This window comes from Rhyacophila brunnea, unplaced genomic scaffold, assembly GCF_057557595.1.
Source record: "Rhyacophila brunnea isolate RB1 unplaced genomic scaffold, BYU_Rbru_1.0 scaffold_4, whole genome shotgun sequence".
In the NCBI taxonomy this organism is placed as follows: domain Eukaryota; kingdom Metazoa; phylum Arthropoda; class Insecta; order Trichoptera; family Rhyacophilidae; genus Rhyacophila; species Rhyacophila brunnea.
Genome location: NW_028233068.1, coordinates 53,816,840 through 53,836,826, shown reverse-complemented (window position 1 = coordinate 53,836,826; position 19,987 = coordinate 53,816,840). Strand labels below are relative to the sequence as shown.

The 19,987-nt window shown below is 30.4% G+C and overlaps 1 protein-coding gene across 1 annotated transcript in view; it reads left to right on the top strand.

The window, feature by feature from the left end:
- The window catches only part of LOC147067527 (trehalose transporter 1-like protein), a 37,589-nt gene extending 18,454 nt beyond the window's left edge, over window positions 1-19,135 (top strand). The window contains exons 2-4 of the mRNA XM_085954532.1: window positions 5,564-6,066; window positions 7,426-7,561; window positions 17,629-19,135. Coding sequence (XP_085810658.1) covers window positions 5,605-6,066; window positions 7,426-7,561; window positions 17,629-18,920 — 1,890 coding nt within the window. The 5' untranslated portion in view covers window positions 5,564-5,604 and the 3' untranslated portion in view covers window positions 18,921-19,135. The remainder of the gene's footprint in view (window positions 1-5,563; window positions 6,067-7,425; window positions 7,562-17,628) is intronic.
- Window positions 19,136-19,987: the final 852 nt, after the last annotated feature.

Genomic DNA, 19,987 nt, shown 5'->3' with positions numbered 1-19,987 from the left:
TCTGTTTTGTATGGAAAGTTATTATTGTTGGTTGCTAAGAGGGTCCTAGCAACTAAATTATTAATATATACGTGCGTTACTATGGAAATCAATATGAAATGTCAAAATGACATTTCAGTATTCTATATTTATTCAGTATTTCTATCAAGTACAATGAAAAGTTTTTATTAATACATAGAATTGTCAAATTTATATGATTCAACAGAAAATTTAAAAACGTGGTATATAAAAAGTTCTTTTTATCTTGTAATTATTTAAACATATTATTATGTATATAAAATGACGACGATGAAATCTTATATCTAGTTATTTATTAATTATTTTCCCGACTAAATATATACATATTATGTATTTTTAGATTACACATTTACATACAAATAGATTTATGATAAGACATGTCTAAGATGAATATGTCTAGTGCTATTTAAATCCATTATACTTAAGGATATAATATTAGATAATTATAATATTAGATAATTATAATACATATTACTAATATATTTTTACTACTTAACTGATAATTAAATTAAATTTGAATTGATAATTTTATCAAAATATCATGGTATTTATTGTATATTTTCAAACTACATAATTCAAAAAAAACTTATTTTTAGAATGAAAATGTTTTATATTATTATGTAATGCATTTCATGTAGGTACATTCATTCGACCTCTACAGCATTAGTTGGCTTCCGGAAAATACAAATTTACCACTTTAAATTAAAATCAATCATGTATTTATTCCAAAATTTAAACTTTTTTAATAATAACAGTATCAATAAAGTTGATGCTTATTTGACATTTATTATTATTGTATACAAAATTATAACTTTAATAAACAGTTAAACTTTTCAAAAAAAATTGAATTGTGTACATATTACTTCAACTTATTTGATTTTGTATTATTAAAGGTTTTTGGATTTACACATAACTATGGTACCTACATAGTCTTATTTTGTTGAAGTATTATTATCGTCGATAGGAAATTTATTGTTTATTAAAAAAATCTCTATTATATAAGGTTTTAAAATAATTTGATGTAATAAAACTCAGTATTATTTATTGAATATACAACATCCTCTCAATGTTGAGAAAGTTCTACATATATTTATTATTTAATGTTCAAAGATTAAGATTACATTTTTTAGTTTGAACGTGTTATATAAAAAATGCACCGTATCGACTCGAAAAATTCTTTAGTTTCATTTAATTGCATCGTTTTTCTTTTAATTAGATCATATTCTTTTGATAAAGTATTATAATATAATATTAAAATATAAATATATAAATACAATCAAAGATGCTGTATTTTGAAAATTAGCTTTTGTTTGATAGTTATAGACACCAGATGGCACCTCTAATTTTAGAACGAATGATTCTATAGAGCACAGGTAATATAATAGTAGGTATCGGATGAACTTATTAGTTTTTACATTAAATTACCTATTTTAACTCGTTTTAAACATGAAATCTTATGAACTAACAATATTTAAACATATTATAATACCGGTGTTAACTTAATGTCACATCTTGTCTGTAAAGCATACTAAATTATATATGTACCTATATAATAGCCCCACGATGGCCGAACAGTTTAAGCGTCGGCCTATAACGTCGTGGGTTCCAGGTTCAAATCCTGGGTTTGGCAAATAGGTACATAAATTGTTTTTCAATTTGCGTTTGAGTCAGAGTATGGACCTAATAGGTTGAGGAAGTGGCTGACATCCATTTCTCGCAAAAACAATAAATCTGTTAATACACACCTCTACACTGTGGAGGCCCATATATGATCTTATTAGGATCGGACATGGTTAAAAGGTATTGACATCTTAATATGTGTTTAACATATCAGTTGACATTGACAAGTAAAAATATAGTTGCTTATTTTATACAATATATTTTTGGAATTCATTTGAGACAATACTTAGTATTTTTAGAGTTTATTCTAATGAAGTAATTATAAATAATTTAATATAACATATCCGCAAATTGACATTTCAGTGTCAACTATCAAATTAATTCACGTAAAACCGAAAATATACATAAGTAAATAGTCTAATCAAAAAATCAATTATCATTTTATTATTAGTATACATTGTTAGTAGCTAGATGGTTTTGTTCTACAAAAATTAGGTGCCTACCAACACACTTCATGCATTAGGCATATTAATTAAATAATTTAATAATGCAAAACCATTAAAAATCTTCTAAATGAATTAATTATGTAAATACTTTCACGTACAAAAAATGTGATCAAAATATAAGCTGTTAGTATTAAATGTACTGCATTAATTATTATAATATTATATTATTTCGAAAGGTCAAACAAAAAAAATATGAACAAAAAAAGTATTGCATAATGTAAAACTGCCGGCATGTTCTGCAGACGATTATATTCCTTATTGCCAATATTGTAATTTATTTTATTACGAATTTAAAATATACACTAACTGACATGCAAAAATAGTTAAATTTGCATAACATAGTCATTATTTTGAATCAAACCGTCCAATACATAGTTGATAATATCATAAATCTAATTAAATCCTAATTAAATCAAAAACTTATAGTACACAATTAAAACCTTCATGGGTTTCAAATCTGTGTTATTTTACCACGTTTTTATTAGCTCGTATTCTTCTTTATCCAGTACAATTTTTTTCTTGTTTGTCCAAGATTTGTATTGGACGATTGAAGATTTTTAACTAACTTCCCGACTAGACATTTGAAACTTTTAGAATATATCAGAACATGACGACAATGTATTCTTTTAATACTTTTAGCCATCTTTAAGCAGAATTGAATTCATGTTCAGTTAATTCTGTTTTAAATGGAAAGTTATTTCGGAAAAATTCCATAAAAAGTAAAACACTATTATTGGTTGCTAAGGGGTCCTAGCAACTAAATTATTAATATATACGTGCGTTACTATGGAAATCAATATGAAATGTTAAAATGACATTTCAGTATTCTATATGTATTCAGTATTTCTATCAAGTACAAAAAAAGCATTTATTAATACATAGAATTGTCATGTTTATATGATTCAACAGAACATTTAAAAACGTGGGAAGTATATAAAAAGTTCTTTTTATCTTGTAATTTGTATGTATTAGATACAATATAATTATATTGTAGGAATACCAAAACCATACACTATGTAAGGTCTCTGAAAACAATACATAACATTAACGAAACGATACAATATGTCCACGCCATAACAGTGGATCAAATGCATAACAATGAAACAGCTGATCAATCAACACTTAATTTTCGCGCGAGTCGCATGTCTCATCGATTAGGTTGACTTTCGTAAAAAAAATATTTTCGCTTACTTATATCATTATTACTGGGAACATGTAAACTGGGCAGCTATGCAAAACGTCGTATTCAAATGATTATTTTATCAAAGTGGTTCTAGCCTGCAACAGAAGTTGCTTGCCTTTGAAAGCCGTTCAGAGTGCAACCGGTTCCCAACCTGCCGAGACGGCTTTTCAAAATGCTAACGGTACGAGAAAAATAAAATATTAATTTACACAGACTTGGCTCTGTCGTTACCCAGACAGACAATTTTAATGGTTATTAATGGCCTCAGAGCTTCGCCTGATGTGGTGGCGCCATCTTGCTAAAATTTAATTACCAAAGGCCGATTGTATGTATATATATTGATTATTTGGACACAAGTTATTAGAATTTCATAAACCATTAACCTTGTTAAAAAAAGACGAAGAACATCATCTTTGAATTATGACATTTTGAAAATAATAAAACTCTGATTAGTTCCAACCATCTGGATCATATATTTCACGAATGTCGAAAACGTGAATATTGCACTGAAATATTCACAAAAATAAAAAAAAACAATTCAAATCTGAAATGTATATCTATGGAGACGAAACCGTTTCTAATCGTTGTAAAATTATGTAGACTATGTACTATATTCGTAAGTTTAGTAGCAATCCGCAACTAAAATTCAATTAATGTCATATACTCGTATATTTCTTCATTTATATACCTACAATAATGCTATGGCAGGGCATATTATGCAAACATTGATGGCGACTTTTGTAGTTCAATAAGTAATACACTCGCTTCGCACACGAGAGGTTCCACGTGCAATTCCCGATATGGTCAAAATACAATTCTATGGTTAAAACCATGCGATACTGTGATTATTTCACTGCTATTACTACATTAGGTACTTTAATTGGGCCCTGAATTATATTAATTAAATAAATACAATCTTTTGATGATAACTAATTGTTATAAAATAAAGGTGTTTATCAGTATTATTCATGGAAAAGGTGACAGAATATAATACGAATATAGCAGGATGAAAAAGGTTTTTTTTAAATAGCCATACAGTTAATGTTATATTATCTGTAGGTATCTAATATAAATATAGTTTTATGATAAATTTTATTAATCAATTAAGTTCATTTTCCAATTACATAAATGACTATGCAGAAAAGCTTTCTATACAGAATAAATAGGGACAATCACAGAGTTATAAATGGTTGCAATTTAATACTATGTAACTAATCCTTTGTGTTTAAACAAAATAGTTAAAACCACGATGCATTTGTTTACGTTAATATGAAATTGACTGTTGGAATGTTGATGACCGTCACAAGTGCATTGAACACATGAATCATAAGTATTATTCTGCCGTCTTTTCAATGATATATACTATACATTGTATAGTGTAGGTAATAGGTATCACACATAATAAATCATGAAAAATATACATAGCTGTTTCATAACAAAAAATAACACTTCGTCAGAATTTATATATCTACAATATGTTAATATCACAATGACCAATGTTATTGTTTTTTTATGATGTCTTAATTTATTGTCGATGAAAAAAAAGTAAATAAAATTTACGCGAAAAATTGATCTTGCGTCAAAATTATATTATTATGAAAATATGTGGGAAAGCCCGACGTGAAAAATACGTAAATTCTTTAATTTTACATAACACGATTTCAGTTAAGTACCTACCTGCTGAAATAATAATAAAAACATGTTGTCCGGTTAATTTATATTAATTATATAAAATATAAATGTTTAATATTCATTGCCTTTATTACTTGCTGACGCCACTGTAAAAAAATAGAAAAAAACAGTAGAAAATTAATCTTCTAATACTTAATCGATTTCAAAAAAAATTACGTATAATAAGTAATTTACATACTTATATAATTATTTACAAATTCATAGAATAGTTTTTCTTCGATTTTCATTTTTCGCGCTGATGTTATCTACATTCGAACAAAGTGAAGATACATATTAATTCTATAATTCGTTTATTACGTACGTAGTTAATGAAAGGTTTATATATTGCAACACCACAATTTCCATAATCGCCATTAATCAATCTTATAATATAAGGGACCGATCTTAGATACTAAAGAATAAAATCGTCAAAAAAAACTTGTCTGTCTTGACCTTACAAGGCCGAAACGGTTAAATAAAACCTTAATTTTCCTCATACGATGTCTTCGTACCTTCATTACTACTAATATTATTAGTACTACATACCTATTATTTTTTTTTTCAGATTCTCAATACCGTCTTGTCTGCATAGCAACGAAATAAAAAATGGCGGCTGACGGTACTAATTTCACACTTACCGGAAGATACGTATCGACAGATGACGTAAATACTTCAAAGACCAAACTAAACGAAACCAAACTTAACAATAAGGAAATTTTAAGCACAAAGTCCAATCAAAATAACGGATTCACTCCAGATGATGACGTCATTGTTTTAAGCACCAGGCAAGATTTTGAGAGCACGCCCAAGAATGATAGAACTGGCGGCACCAAATCGGAAAATGGTGGACAGCCGCCGACGAACGGGAAGAAGAGTGGTGAGAAGTTTTGCAAAGAATCGAAGGAAAATGGAGATAAGGAACCAATCAAGGCTGAGAGTGGCTTAAAAAGAAATATGTCTACAGCTTCGGAGCAGATTTCCGCCAATAACATTAAGGAGAAGGAGATGATGATGCTCTTCAATGAAAGCTCAACTACCAAAGAAAGATTTTCGCCACTCCTTAGACAGGTAAGATAGTTCAATTATTCAATTATATTATGTTTGATTACAAATAGAATTAGAATAAATTACATGAAATTCTTGTAAATTCGTTAAATAAATAAAATGCGATAGCTTGGTGACCGCACTTCCAATAATTTTTAATAAATAAAACGTTAATGTTTACGTTTGTTATGAGGGTTTCAAGATCATTTTAAAATGTTCGAGAGCTACGTACATTATACGTATCATTTGTGTTGAGTATTCTTGAATATGCCAGTATTATTTGGAGTCCTAACAGGTCCGTCCACGCAATTAAGTTGGATCGAGTCCACAATAGATTTATTAGATTTCTCTACTTAATGACATACGGATTCTTTCCTTATGATAATGATAATAAAATGAATTTGCCAACTAGTTTTCTTTTGGGTATGCTAGCAATGCAATCTTTGTCCACCCGAAGAGTGATAGCTCTATTAAAGCATTTCTTTTTACACCTTCGTGGGTTCATTTACAATCCGTATATCGTGGAAAATCTTAATTTGCATATTCCCACCAATTAATATCAGTCGTAACTCTACGGTCTTCATGATACTCCATCGCAGGACGGATGTGATGTTTCATGATGCTGTGTATCGTGCGATTAACTTATTTTATAGCACAATAAAGGTTGATTTATTTTTTAATAACTATATCATGTTTGTGGACGTGTTAAATAGGTTAAATTTATAATTGTATTTATCATTTTACTTTAATATCTACATAAGCACATACTTTCTTGTTATGTTGGTTGTTATTTTAAATTAAGTCATTTGTATTATTTTGTATTTCTTATGTATTATGACGCATTGGCCAATCGCTGTAATGCCATAATACTCTTTTCTAAATAAATAAATAATCCTTTCTTAGTTTATCAGGGCTCTAAAAACTACCGCATGCCATACCAATCCTACTTTAATATCACCTATATAGTAGGTATTATCAATTGAAACTAATAAACGGCCACCGATTCCGTTTTCGAAATGTCAATAATTATGTACACTTCAAGCATATTATGCGAATTTTGCTAAAGGTATCTCCTACATTATATTTAAAACAATGGGCATACAAGAAGGTGTACTTACTGTACATACTATAATTCAAGAGATACATACTTGTCCACATGTTTTTTCATACATGATCAACAATAAACCATGTCACAATATTGTAAAAGAAAAATATAAATAATGTATCACCATCACCAATTTATTGAATTTATTTACAGAGCACCATTAAACATCACTAAGATAATTTGTTAACTTGCAACATTATTAAGACAAAACGCAATAAACAAAATGAATTTGGACCCAAATGAATGACAATAATACTAATTTTCTTGTATTTTCGCAGTCATTCGCAGCGGGAGGATCAATAATCGCAACATTATCAGCTGGTATGACATCAGGATACTCCGCCATCTTGCTTCCCCAGTTAGGCCGAGATGACAGCCCTATCGAGCTCACGCAAGAGACGTCGTCGTGGATAGGTTAGTACACCTTCCTAGTTTTTGATTTATTACCATGGTCACCGAAATAGTATTAAAGTGCATTCTCACGTGTCAGTATCTACTTATAATATCAGATCAATATCATACGTTCCAGTAGCGAAGAATGGAGGTACGCTGTTAAGATCCGCCATACGTAGTGCACATTAAACTTTTTTAGTCATACGTATCTGTTTTTATTGAACTAAGATTACAATTCACAGATCGTGTCGGTTAGTTTTTTTAAAATCAATTAAATCCTGCCGAACCAAACCACAATAGTTTTGGTATATTTTGAACGATATGACAAAATTGTGCACACTTTCTCGTTCATACTTATTTGTTTTTGTTGAATTAAGAATGGATATTACACATATTGTTGGTTCATTTGTTTTCTAAACCAAAACCAAACAATAATTGATAAAAAATATTATTCTATTGATAAAATATCCAAAGTTATGCATGATTCAATGACATAATTTTAGATATTTTATAGATAGACGAGTAATAATATTACAATAGTATGCATATATTATTCCAACCAAAAATACTTTTACTGAACTGTTCTATTACAAAATACCATCATCAGTAATAATTAGGGAATCCAATCCCGAGCCAAAATTCTGATCCCGGGATTTCGGGATTACAATTTGACAATCCCGGGATCCCGGGACTGGTCCCGGGATTGGGATTTTTTTCCATTGTTAATATAAAATTTTTATATTTACAAATAACATTGATAAAATCGGTCAAAAATAAATCTAGTATAATTTATACTATTTAAGACATTTATTGTTAATATTGTATACGTTAAATCTTGGAAATACACAAGTTTAATGGAGTAAATAATATTGTAATATAAATAATAATGTGAATTTAATATGAGATTGCTATTTCTGATAGTAAAGACATAATGAATAGATCAGCGAGATTTAAAATAGTAAAGCAAATAATCATGGCGTACTTATGGCCTTTCCGCTTCATAAATCTAATTAGTCAGCCAAATATGAAACTGCAGTAAAACGTATGATATCATGGTGGAATTACTTTGTTAAAAGTGCGAAGCATTGTTTTTTTACCAATCTTTCTCAATTTAAATAATATATGTGAAAAAATAAAATGAATCGGCAACCTACACATCAAACTTCATTCAAACTCAGTTTATTTCTAATGTAGTTATTTTGTATTAAAAGTATTTTTTCTGTTATATTTTCCATAAAAATTGATAAAAAATCAATCCCGAAATCCCGTGATTATGTTTATCAATCCCGGGATTCATAGGTATCGAAAATAGCTCGGGATCCCTAGTAATAATGCTGAATGCACGGTGTAAATACCGACAGGCCGGTACTAACACTGACGTGTGGAAACTAGCTTTAGTACGTTCACTAAGATAATTGTTATTGATGAATCATATTTATTTACTGTAAATATTTCTTAGTATACGATATTGATTATTATGAATTCATTTTTAAGTTAGTCTTTCTGCTACTTAGTTAGAAATGCATTGACGTACTATTTGACCAAACAGGTTTTCAAATCGAACAGTTACAAAGATTTAGCGGGAATCGATTAGTTCTGACTAGCAAAAATGTATAAGTGAAGGTTCGTTTGAATTTTCATCGATCAATAGTCTTTCAGAAAATTACACGTCGCGGAAAACACACTGTTGCAGTAAGAAAGTGAATGGCGATTTTCAAATGTAGCCAAGCACATAAATTTAAGCTAGGAACAGAGTAAAGTAGTATAAGCCTACAATCGTATCTCGTCTCTGTTCTGGCAGAACACACTAACTGGAGAATACTAGTTTTGAGTAATTTGACTTTGAAGTTGTTAAAATGTTTGAAATAATAGTCTATCATGTTAGTTTATTAAGTAATCGTAAAAAGGATGACTTTAAAATAAAGGCTGTTTATTTATTAAGAAGATTTCCAGACGGTAAAGTTTGAAATAAGGAACATTTTGGTACTAACTCAATATGTCATTTTTTCGAATTAGTGTTTTCTGCCAGAACAGTGACGATCTGTAGAATGGCCAAAAAAGGAACTACGAACTACCATAGGACGCCATTTTGAAAATTTCATTCGAATGTCAGATTTTGTCCAGTTACGAGTCTTGATTGGGTAGTTTTCGACAGTAGCTCCCCCATCCCATTCTTCAGATAAGTTTGTAGGTCTGTAGATAGATTTCAAATTAATTTCATTTTGAAAAGCTCCTTTCGATAGGTATTCGAAATTTAAAATTTACTCACATCTCTCACTTACTTATTTTAGGTATATTGGCAATTTTTAACTATTGGTTGAACAAAAGAAATAGTTTATTAAAATTATTAGCAAGTATCTATAAGTACGTTATAAAAACGAAATAATTGTTGTGATTCAATAAGATTCACGTAGCTTAATTGGAAAAGCATACTGATGCGAATCCAGCTGATACAGGTTCAAGTCCCGTCGGGTGTCGTTTTTTTTCTAGTGTGTATATGTATAAGATGTTTTCAAATTATGTATATTCAGAAAATATATTGATTTTTCCGTCGTATATTCCGAAATATTAAGTTTATTTCCATAAGTAAGTAGAACATACGACCCCGACCCTATGACGTCATTTGTAGTTCATTGATAAGTCGAGCGTAGTTATACGCAAAGCAGCCAGTCCACACAAACCTCAAACAGAGATAGAAGCACTTTTATATAAAGTGTGTTTTTTTAAATCCACAAAGCCTCTGTATACTGTTTATACCTTTTGGATGATAGCTATTATATATATATATGATTTTGTGTAACTTATAAAGAGATAAAACCATAAAATCTATGAAATTTTGGTGTTTTAGCAGTCCAGGCTGTTTTGTGAAAAACGGGTTTTTTAGAATGTTCATTGTTGTATGACATTATGAGATTTTTGTATGACAGCAGCTTGGCTGATTTGTACAGAATGTAAAACAAACGTGTGGGATTATGGAAATCACAATAACTCATTTTTTTCAAAATTGTGGCCTGGCTGCTTTGTGTATAACTTCGCTCATTAGTATTCTTGAATTATTAGTAACAAGTTAGCTTACATAATAATTATATGATCCAAATAAAAATATTTAATAAATACCTATGTAATCATTTAAAATAAAACACAACCGCTTAACTTTTTTTGTTTTCTCGAAAATATGTATGATATGTATGGTAAATATGAGTAATTTATTGAATACAACATAAAATATATATCTACTTACATACAGTCTATAACTAACTAATTGTTAAATAGTTTGTAAATTTAATAGTTGAACCTGTTTGAAGACTTTCTGGAAATCTGTTGATGGTTTCTCAGAAGACGTCGTAAATATTTGATTTATTGGCTTTGAAAATATACTAGAAGAGGATAGAATTTTATTTTATTAGAGTTTAATATTATAATATCATATAAGTAGGTACGTTTATAAGGATAAAACAGGGAACACAAAAAATTCTTTGGAATATAAAATTTATACACAAATAAATAATTGTGCCAGCGAGTAATGTAACCAACATTTACAATAAACTAATTAAGTTTGAACTAGAATAACGAGAGATATCTAAAAATCTTGGCTGAAATACTCATTATAATATTGTTTTTATGCAATATTAAATTTATGTATTATAACATTGCCGACTGAAGAGAAAGCCGATACATTCACGACTGGTCCTACCTTTCCGTCCCTCCCGTTGTCTATGGATGACCTGTCATTGTCTATAGAGTGCTCATACTAACGCGTCTCTCGTGTCCACTTATAGATGAGTTAAATGATAAATAATACACTAGCATTAATACACCTTCTACAAATGTAATGCATAGATCAATGCTACTTAATATTTTTTGAAAATCGATATTACCACCGGTTTTTGTGTGAAGGACTAGTCTGACTTTGACAACTGATAAATAACAGGAATGTATATTATTTATAAATAACACTGATAATAGTGATAGTTAATATCTTTGATGTGAGAATTTTTTATAATTCAATTTGAAACAAGAAAGGGCGAATCAATATGTCAGGCAATCTGGGATCTGATTTTGATAGCTGAAAAGTGGACCACTCGTTGCTTGTGCAAAAAGTTATGCTCAGGTTTTATTAATCTAAAGATGGCGGTGATTATAATCATTATAATTTCAAGGAAGTGTGATTCTTTATTAATTATTTTGTGAATTAGATTTCTTAATAAATTAAAGATCAAATAATGGAAAATTCAAATCTCTCTCTTGTACACATTCAAATCTCCAGTAATATTGGGTATAATTTATAATTAATTCATTGAACTTTTTTAATAATAAGACGAAGAAATTATTTTTGGTTATTTTTATGATTTTCGAGGGTCACATAATGAATAAAAGTAATTTTCTTTTTTCCTATTACTTCCAACGCATACATGTAATCAAATTTTACAGTTAGTAGTAATGTTTTGATATTTTCGGGTCACAAAACTCATAAAAAAACATAGTTGTGTGAATTTTGAATAATCTATGAATAATTAATGATGAGCTTTACGATACATCATTATAATTTATAATACAAACAATATGACCTTTTAAGGTATTTGACACAGTCTGAACAAACATTCGCTGCCAAGGAAGCTTCTGTTTTCATTGTATTAAACAATTATACACATGTTAATAAATAATATAAAAATAATTAATAAAGTAACAAATCAATAATATTATTGTAATTTATTTATAATATTATTATTATTATATACGTAATCATTTGTGAGCCATAAGTCCTGACCTTTTAAGGGTCATAGAACTCATCAAAATATAATATTTAGTGTATTTTATTCGCTCCAAAATATTTTATTTTTTTTGCCTAAATTTTACATTGTATTTTATAATATATAATATTACTTTGAAGCTATTTTTTACAACGTTTTTATTAGCTCGTATTCTTATTTGTCCGGTGGTTGTTTATCCAGTACAAATCTTGCAATTGATTTTTAACTAACTTCCCGACAGCTAGACATTTGAAACTTTTATAATATATCAGAACAACAATGCATTCTTTTATTACTTTTAGCCATCTTTAAGTAGAATTGAATTCATTTTCAGTTAATTCTGTTTTGTATGAAAAGTTATTTCGGAAGAAATCCGTAATCCAATCTACTATTATTGGTAGCTAAGTGGGTGGTCCTAGCAACTAAATTATTAATATATACGTGCGTTACTATGGAAATCAAAATGACATTTCAGTATTCTATAATATTTGTTTGTTTTTTATCTACTCCATATCAAGTACAAGTTTGAGCATAATAATTGAACAGAAAATTTAAAAACGTTGTATATAAAAAGCTCTTTTTATCTTGTAATTATTATTATTTTTTTCATATTAGTTTTTTTTTTATACGTGGCAATCCGAGACGCATAATCAAGACTTTTAATTATTGCGTAGGTATATGAGAGATAATCCAAATTAGGCTTTATACAGTGAACATAATATGACATAAATAATTATTTTACATAAGGAATAAAACGGTGTTTCCACAAGATACAATATTGCTGTTATACGAAATATCGATTATAAACAGAATCATTATTAAATTATGCCTTGGCTCATACATAGCATAAGTACATAAGTAAATCGTATTATTTTTGCTTAATAAATCGTTAAGCTATCAATGCAATTTAAAAAAAAAAAAATTAAATTGACAACTATAAAATATGAGAAATCGTAATACATTCGCCAGTAGATACCTAAACCTAAATTCAGCATGAGTTAAAATAATTACAATTGCGGATAGTAATTACATATACATAATGTAATTGCAAGAATAGGAAATGCATTAGAGACGTGGACTTATAACGGATTATGACAGCAAATTTACTTCACGGATAATGATCTCGTACTACTTATATACATATAAAATCAGTGACGTCCTCTGGCGGAAGTTCGTGTATAGGCGGGAAATTCATAATGGCAGTAAATTAACTAAGGGATGGGAATGTTATAACTTTTGACAGCAAGTTTCCGGTTCCGCATCAAATTTTGATAGCTAAGAAAATTTCCTTTTGATACTGTTCGGTTAAAGCGGATACAGCGGAAAACGCATTTTGAAAATAGCCGATAAACTGGATTATTTGTTAGTTTGGGTTAGTTTAGGTTAGGTTAGGTTGGGTTAGGTTAGGTTAGGTTAGGTTAAGTTAGGTTAGGTTAGGTTAGGTTAACCTAACAAATAATCCAGTTTATCGGCTATTTTAAAAATGCATTTTCCGCTGTATCCGCTTTAACCGAACAGTACCTTCCTTTTATATTGGACCAATGTGTTGTCTACCATTTACTGCATTATTTGTGGGAGGAAAGTAATCATTCTTCCCATTGCGGAAAATATGGCCATATCATGCAACTCTATGCTTGATCCCTGAGGTAACAGGGATTTTAAGACGAGTCAATAATTTGTGTCGGCTTAAAAACAGCTAATTATAGACCAGGAAACTCTTATGATACGTCGATACGTAAACACTGAAATCCTTCAGTTTCAGCATAGTCCATTTCTCTAATATCCAGGACGAATATACTTAATATGTCTCGATTCCAGAAAAAATGTTTCATTGTTTTTAAAATGCTTCTTGATTCTCCAACCTTGGTATGTTTAAAATATCAGATTACCAAATATGATAGGCAATTAATTCATGTAAAATTTCGTACCAGAGTACCACTTTGCCAATAAAATATTTTTTTATTATGTATTAATTAATAATAAATTATACATCTCAACGTATTACGTTTACTATTTTGATGATAACTGAAGAAATGTACGAAGTGAAAGTAATTCAAACTAATCATTATTAAATGAGCAAGCAAGCAATCTGTCACTTATCAATTATTGACAACAAATATTAAAGTCGTATGTACCTATATCATAAGTACTAATAATTAAATACCTACACTAAATCTTGATTGCTTTGGATAATATTATACCTATATTTTAATGTAGATTTTTTTAATTAATCAGTAAAGTTTACTGGCGTATTTTAACCATATTAAATTAATATTTCGTATAAACATTTACCACTACACCCTAATCATTATATTATCATACATAGGTGCGGACGTCATAGCAGCTCGTCACATACAGTATATTATTATCCATGATCCCAATCCACGCTTCCGTCCTTTACATTACAGTATTATATACAGCCCTACAAAATCGTATCCATAACATGTTGGAGAAAAAAAATCGCACTTCACTGTAGATAATCATAAAACTAGGAAAGAAAACTGCTTATTCGAGCACAGAAAGTATAATAATTTCATGTTACCTAATTTCTAGCAAATAAAGTATCAGTATTTAAATATTTTTGAAAACTTAATATAGGCACTGAATGTTATAATGTTGGATGATTTTTTTTATTGACAATTATGTATTTTAAATAAAATATTACCTAATAAAGTATCACAAAAAAAATGATACGAATATTACAAATGTAATGCCCGGCGTGGGAAGTCGACCAAATAAGTGAGATAGACACACATCACAAATTTGCTCTAATAATAAAAAAGTCGCCTGCGGTACTATTTTTCTTCAACAATGTTAATATTTAAAACTATGTGGTTGGACGATGCATTTTTTAATTTTGTATCGATACTCGACAACTCCATAATTTAAATGGATGAACTTATTAAAATATACAAAAAACACTAAATATGTACCTATATTAATTTTACCGCGTACACCATTTGAAAAACGCTACTGTAGAGCATCACACTGCCTTTATCCCTAGTGATAGGTAGGGGGCCCGCCAAATATCCTGGACTGAGGGCCCGCTTTAGAATGTGGGGGCCATGGACAGCATTAATTAATTTTAAAGATTAAATGCCACAAAGCACTTTGATATTATTCAAATTACAAAAATCCAATTTTTATCAATTTTGTCACATTTTCATTCTGTCAACCACCTTGCAAATCCCATTGTAAATACATCTAAGTAGTGTAATAAATTTACAATATCTACACAAAAATTGTCTTTTTTTAAATTGATATTTATTTAATTTAAAAAAACAGATTTCCAAGTCTAAGTTAGAAAATCTCCATCGTTTAAATGATATTCCCACGAAATCTCAAAAAAAAAAAAGATTCCTAATAATTAAAAGCATCTTTTTGCAACGAGTTCTCGGAATATTCATAGTATGTATGAACGTTCTCTAAAAAACGAGTTCTAGGATTCAAACCTGCGCCGTCCGTTAAATGCATATTATTTTTCTGCGTAAAGGTCAAACTTCCTTGAACCGACATAATAATATTCAAATCTTCTGCCATGAAAATACATACAATCTACGATTTATGGTCTTGTATCGATTTTCGAAAAGAAACCATTGACGCACGCCGGTAATGTAATCGACTAATCGCATATGAAAGACGTCATATTGTTATATTGTCATGGCGGTGGAGCGTGTTGTGAAATTTTTCAACGGTCGCCAATTTGTTTATTGATGCCTCAAAGGTCTCAGAAGACGTCGCTGACACTCCTTTTACTCGCTGACATGGCGCCACGAATTGCTTCACGTATGGCAGAATATTTAGTTCATCCAGAGGTTTTCAGCATTCAATCGGAGGCCATTTATATCTACGTTGAGAATATCAGAAAATAACATTATCACCAACTAATAGAATTCTCGATAGCTGAATGTATCAATACTTAAATAATAAACGTATTCATTAAATTTAATGTCCCGTCATATTGTTATATAGGTACTCAGGGCTTCTTTTGTAATGTAACGCGGTGGAATGGCGTTCCGGCACCTTTTTTCACGGTATTTTTAATTTTTCAAATGCAATTAGATGAGACATTGTTCGCGATTACACAGTACAAGTTAATTTTCCTGAATCATCTCATATGAAAAAACATATCCTGATATGTGCATTGAATTCTATTACCATTTCTTCAAGTGAATGTGAACGCGAATTTTCGCAAATGAATCTAATTATTATCCCAATAAGAGCTCCGTTGAAGACCAAAACAGTTTCGGCACTTTTGGTCATCAAACTCGTCGGACAACATTTGACACTTTTCGATCATTCAAAATACATTGATCCGTGGTGACTCAGTGGAAGAAGACATTCGGCCATAGACTCTAACTATAAGAAAAGACGATTTGTCAGACGAAAATTGGACTGAACTTTGGAAATCACCATGACCCCCACAAAGGGGAGGCTGACACGGCTTTAGCCTGGGGGATCGACCAGATAATTTGAATAACGCACATTACAAATTTGCTCTAATCGTAAAAAAAATCTAAAAAAATAAAAAAAATATGTGGTTGTACAATTGCATTTTTTGGTTAATGTTTGTTGGTACACTGAATACCTTTAATTTTACCTCGAACACCATTTGAAAAACGCCACTATAGAGTATAGAGCACCATACTGCCTTTAACCATAGTGATAGGTAGGGGGCTCACTTCAGGATGTGGGTACCATGTAAATCACTATATACTTTTATTCAAATATATGACATTTAAAATTGTTTGGCAAGAAGTGAGTTACGGCACATTTTTAAAAAAAAAAGCCCTGTAGGCACTTAACAAACATGCAAATAGGTACTTCACAAATTAATATCGAATGTGTTTATAAATAATTTTAAATCATGATCAGTTATTGTTATTAACTATATTCTCTACCCGTAATCTAAAAAAGGAAGAAGAGAATATAATATCAAAGAGTCATCTCAAATAACCACGACTTAAATGTCTTAAACACATACATATGTATGTAAGCTGTATTGATACAAACTAATCGAGCACATAAGTTTTTGAATAATATGTAGTTATACTATTAGAGACTTCATTATATCGCATTAGCGGTGATTTGCGGAATTAAAAATTCCCTCGCTCTTTGTACTTATCTAACACCATTCTCCATTTCCGTGTTTTCCGCCACATACAGCTTCATAAATCTCGACGAAACCATGATAAAATGTAGATAGTGAAATAGTGCGCAACATTCCCCAAATAATACGATAATTAATATATTTTAAATCTTTTGTATATAATATATGATAATTAAAGATATTTATTTCAACTCATAGTAATATAATTTCTCTCCCTTTTGTTACAGCGTCCATCGCTGCTCTGCCAATGTTCATTGGCTGCATCATTTCCGGAATAATGATGGAACCATGTGGAAGACGTCTAACTCACTTAATACTCGCCGCACCTTTCGTGATTGGCTGGGTTCTTATCGCTACAACTGCTGGACTTCCTCAACTTCTCGCCGGCCGCTTCTTGACTGGACTTTGTGTAGGACTCCTGGGGCCCGTGGGATCTGTATACATCGGAGAAATATCTGATCCGAAATATAGAGGGTTCTTGCTAGCCGGTATAGCTTTGGCTATATCAGTAGGATTGCTCGCGGTACATGCTATTGGAAGTTATTGTACTTGGAGATTGACAGCGGCGATCAGCTCATTAGTTCCTTTGATCAGCTACGTCATGATGACATTTGCACCAGAAAGTCCATCTTGGCTTGCGTCTAAAGGACAAACTGCCGCCGCTATCAAGTCTTTTAGGTCTCTGAGAGGATATAGCATCGAGGCAACAGAAGAATTAAAAGCACTTCTCGATAAACAAGAAGCTGCAAGACAGAGCCTATTAGCAGTGGTTCCCGTTCCATTCTTCAGTAAGGCGAAACTAAGGAATCTCGCTGAGACTTTCAAGCGACCGGAATTCTACAAGCCTCTATTGATAATGATTACTTTCTACTTGACTCTTCAATTCTCAGGAATAAATGCTATTGCTTTTTATTCGGTGACAATCATGAAGAGCACTCTTGGAGAAGGTATCGATGAATACGCGGCCACTTTGATAGTTGATGGTGTAAGGTTAGCGGTATCCCTTGCAGCATGCATCATATTGAGAGTAGTTGGAAGACGTCCTTTGGCATTAGCTAGTGGTATCTTCAGTATCATATCACTATTCGGGCTTGCCGCTTTCAAATATATTGTAGCAAGATACCAATATACAGGATCTGCCACATCTTGGGTGCCACTTATATTCCTAATTGGATACATCATCTCCACAACTATCGGTCTTAATCCACTTCCATGGGTGATGACGGGTGAAGTATTCCCAGCAGATCTGAGAGGATTAGGATCGGGAATATGCACATCAGCTTGTTTCATTGCTTTCTTTGTGGTCGTTAAACTGGCTCCAGCTATGTTCTCTGGATTGGGAGTAGAAGGAACATTCCTCACATACGGCGTCGTTGTTTTAATAGGAACTTGCTCTATATATTGCTTCCTCCCCGAGACGAAAGGAAGAACTCTTCAAGATATCGAAGAAGCTTTTCTCCAAGGAACACCAAGCAAAAAGGAAAAGAAACTCGCTGGTGAAAGCAATGAAATAGCGTGAAGCATACGCGCTGTAGACATTATTGATTATACATAGTGCTAGTGAGAAACGCTTGCCTTTGCATGTAAATTTTGTTAAAACTCTTCAGCTTTTGCCACTATGATCAAAGCTTAATGCAGTTTACCAAATATTATTGAAGTCTTGGAGCGATATTTTGAATAAATAATTATTAATCCTGTTGATTATTAATTATTATTGATAATACGGGTGCTATCATACCCAAAAATATATTTCTTTCGTAAAGATAATTAAAATAAAATTACCATAATGATAAATAAATTTTAATGCAATATTTAATTTTATTTGGAAATTGAAAATATATTCATTCATTATATTCCGGGAAAGATGATGACCCTAATTTTATTTGATATATGAAATATAGTTTTGTACTCTTCCTATTGGGCACTGTAAGATATAAATGAAGAAGGCAATAATAAAATTGTATTGTTTTAAATATATTATACTATGATCATTCAAAATGCAGAACATATTTTTATGATTTTTTAAGGGCTGTCACCTTATCGTAGGTACCTGTATACCAGAATATTATGACAATCGGTATTAATAATTTACTTAAAAATGTTGATGTAAAAACGATTAGGTAAGTTTTTCCTTATAACCTTTTTTTGTGTTCATGTTTTTATAATTACTTACTATACTTTTATTATGTGTTGCTTGAAAATATGGTTTGCAAAGGCCTGTGAGGCTAGTTTTTAATTCAATCGAGCACATTAATGATTAAGATTGTATTGCTTATGAAAACCTGTTTGTTAAATTCTATCACAAAATTTGCTCTATGCACAAGGATTTAAATACACATTGATGATTTACGGGTATTTTAACAAGAAATTTGTATACAATTATTTAAATATAAGTAACATCTCTAGTTATAATAATAAAAGTAGTTTTATATACTTCTTTTCAAACGGAAATCTCTTACCCGTACCGGCAATGTCTTAACTTAACCGGTAAAATCTTTATATTGTGTTCGATTGAATATTTTATTTTTAGTTTTACGAGAGTTACTTTGACATGTACATATAATAATATAAAATATAGCTAATTAA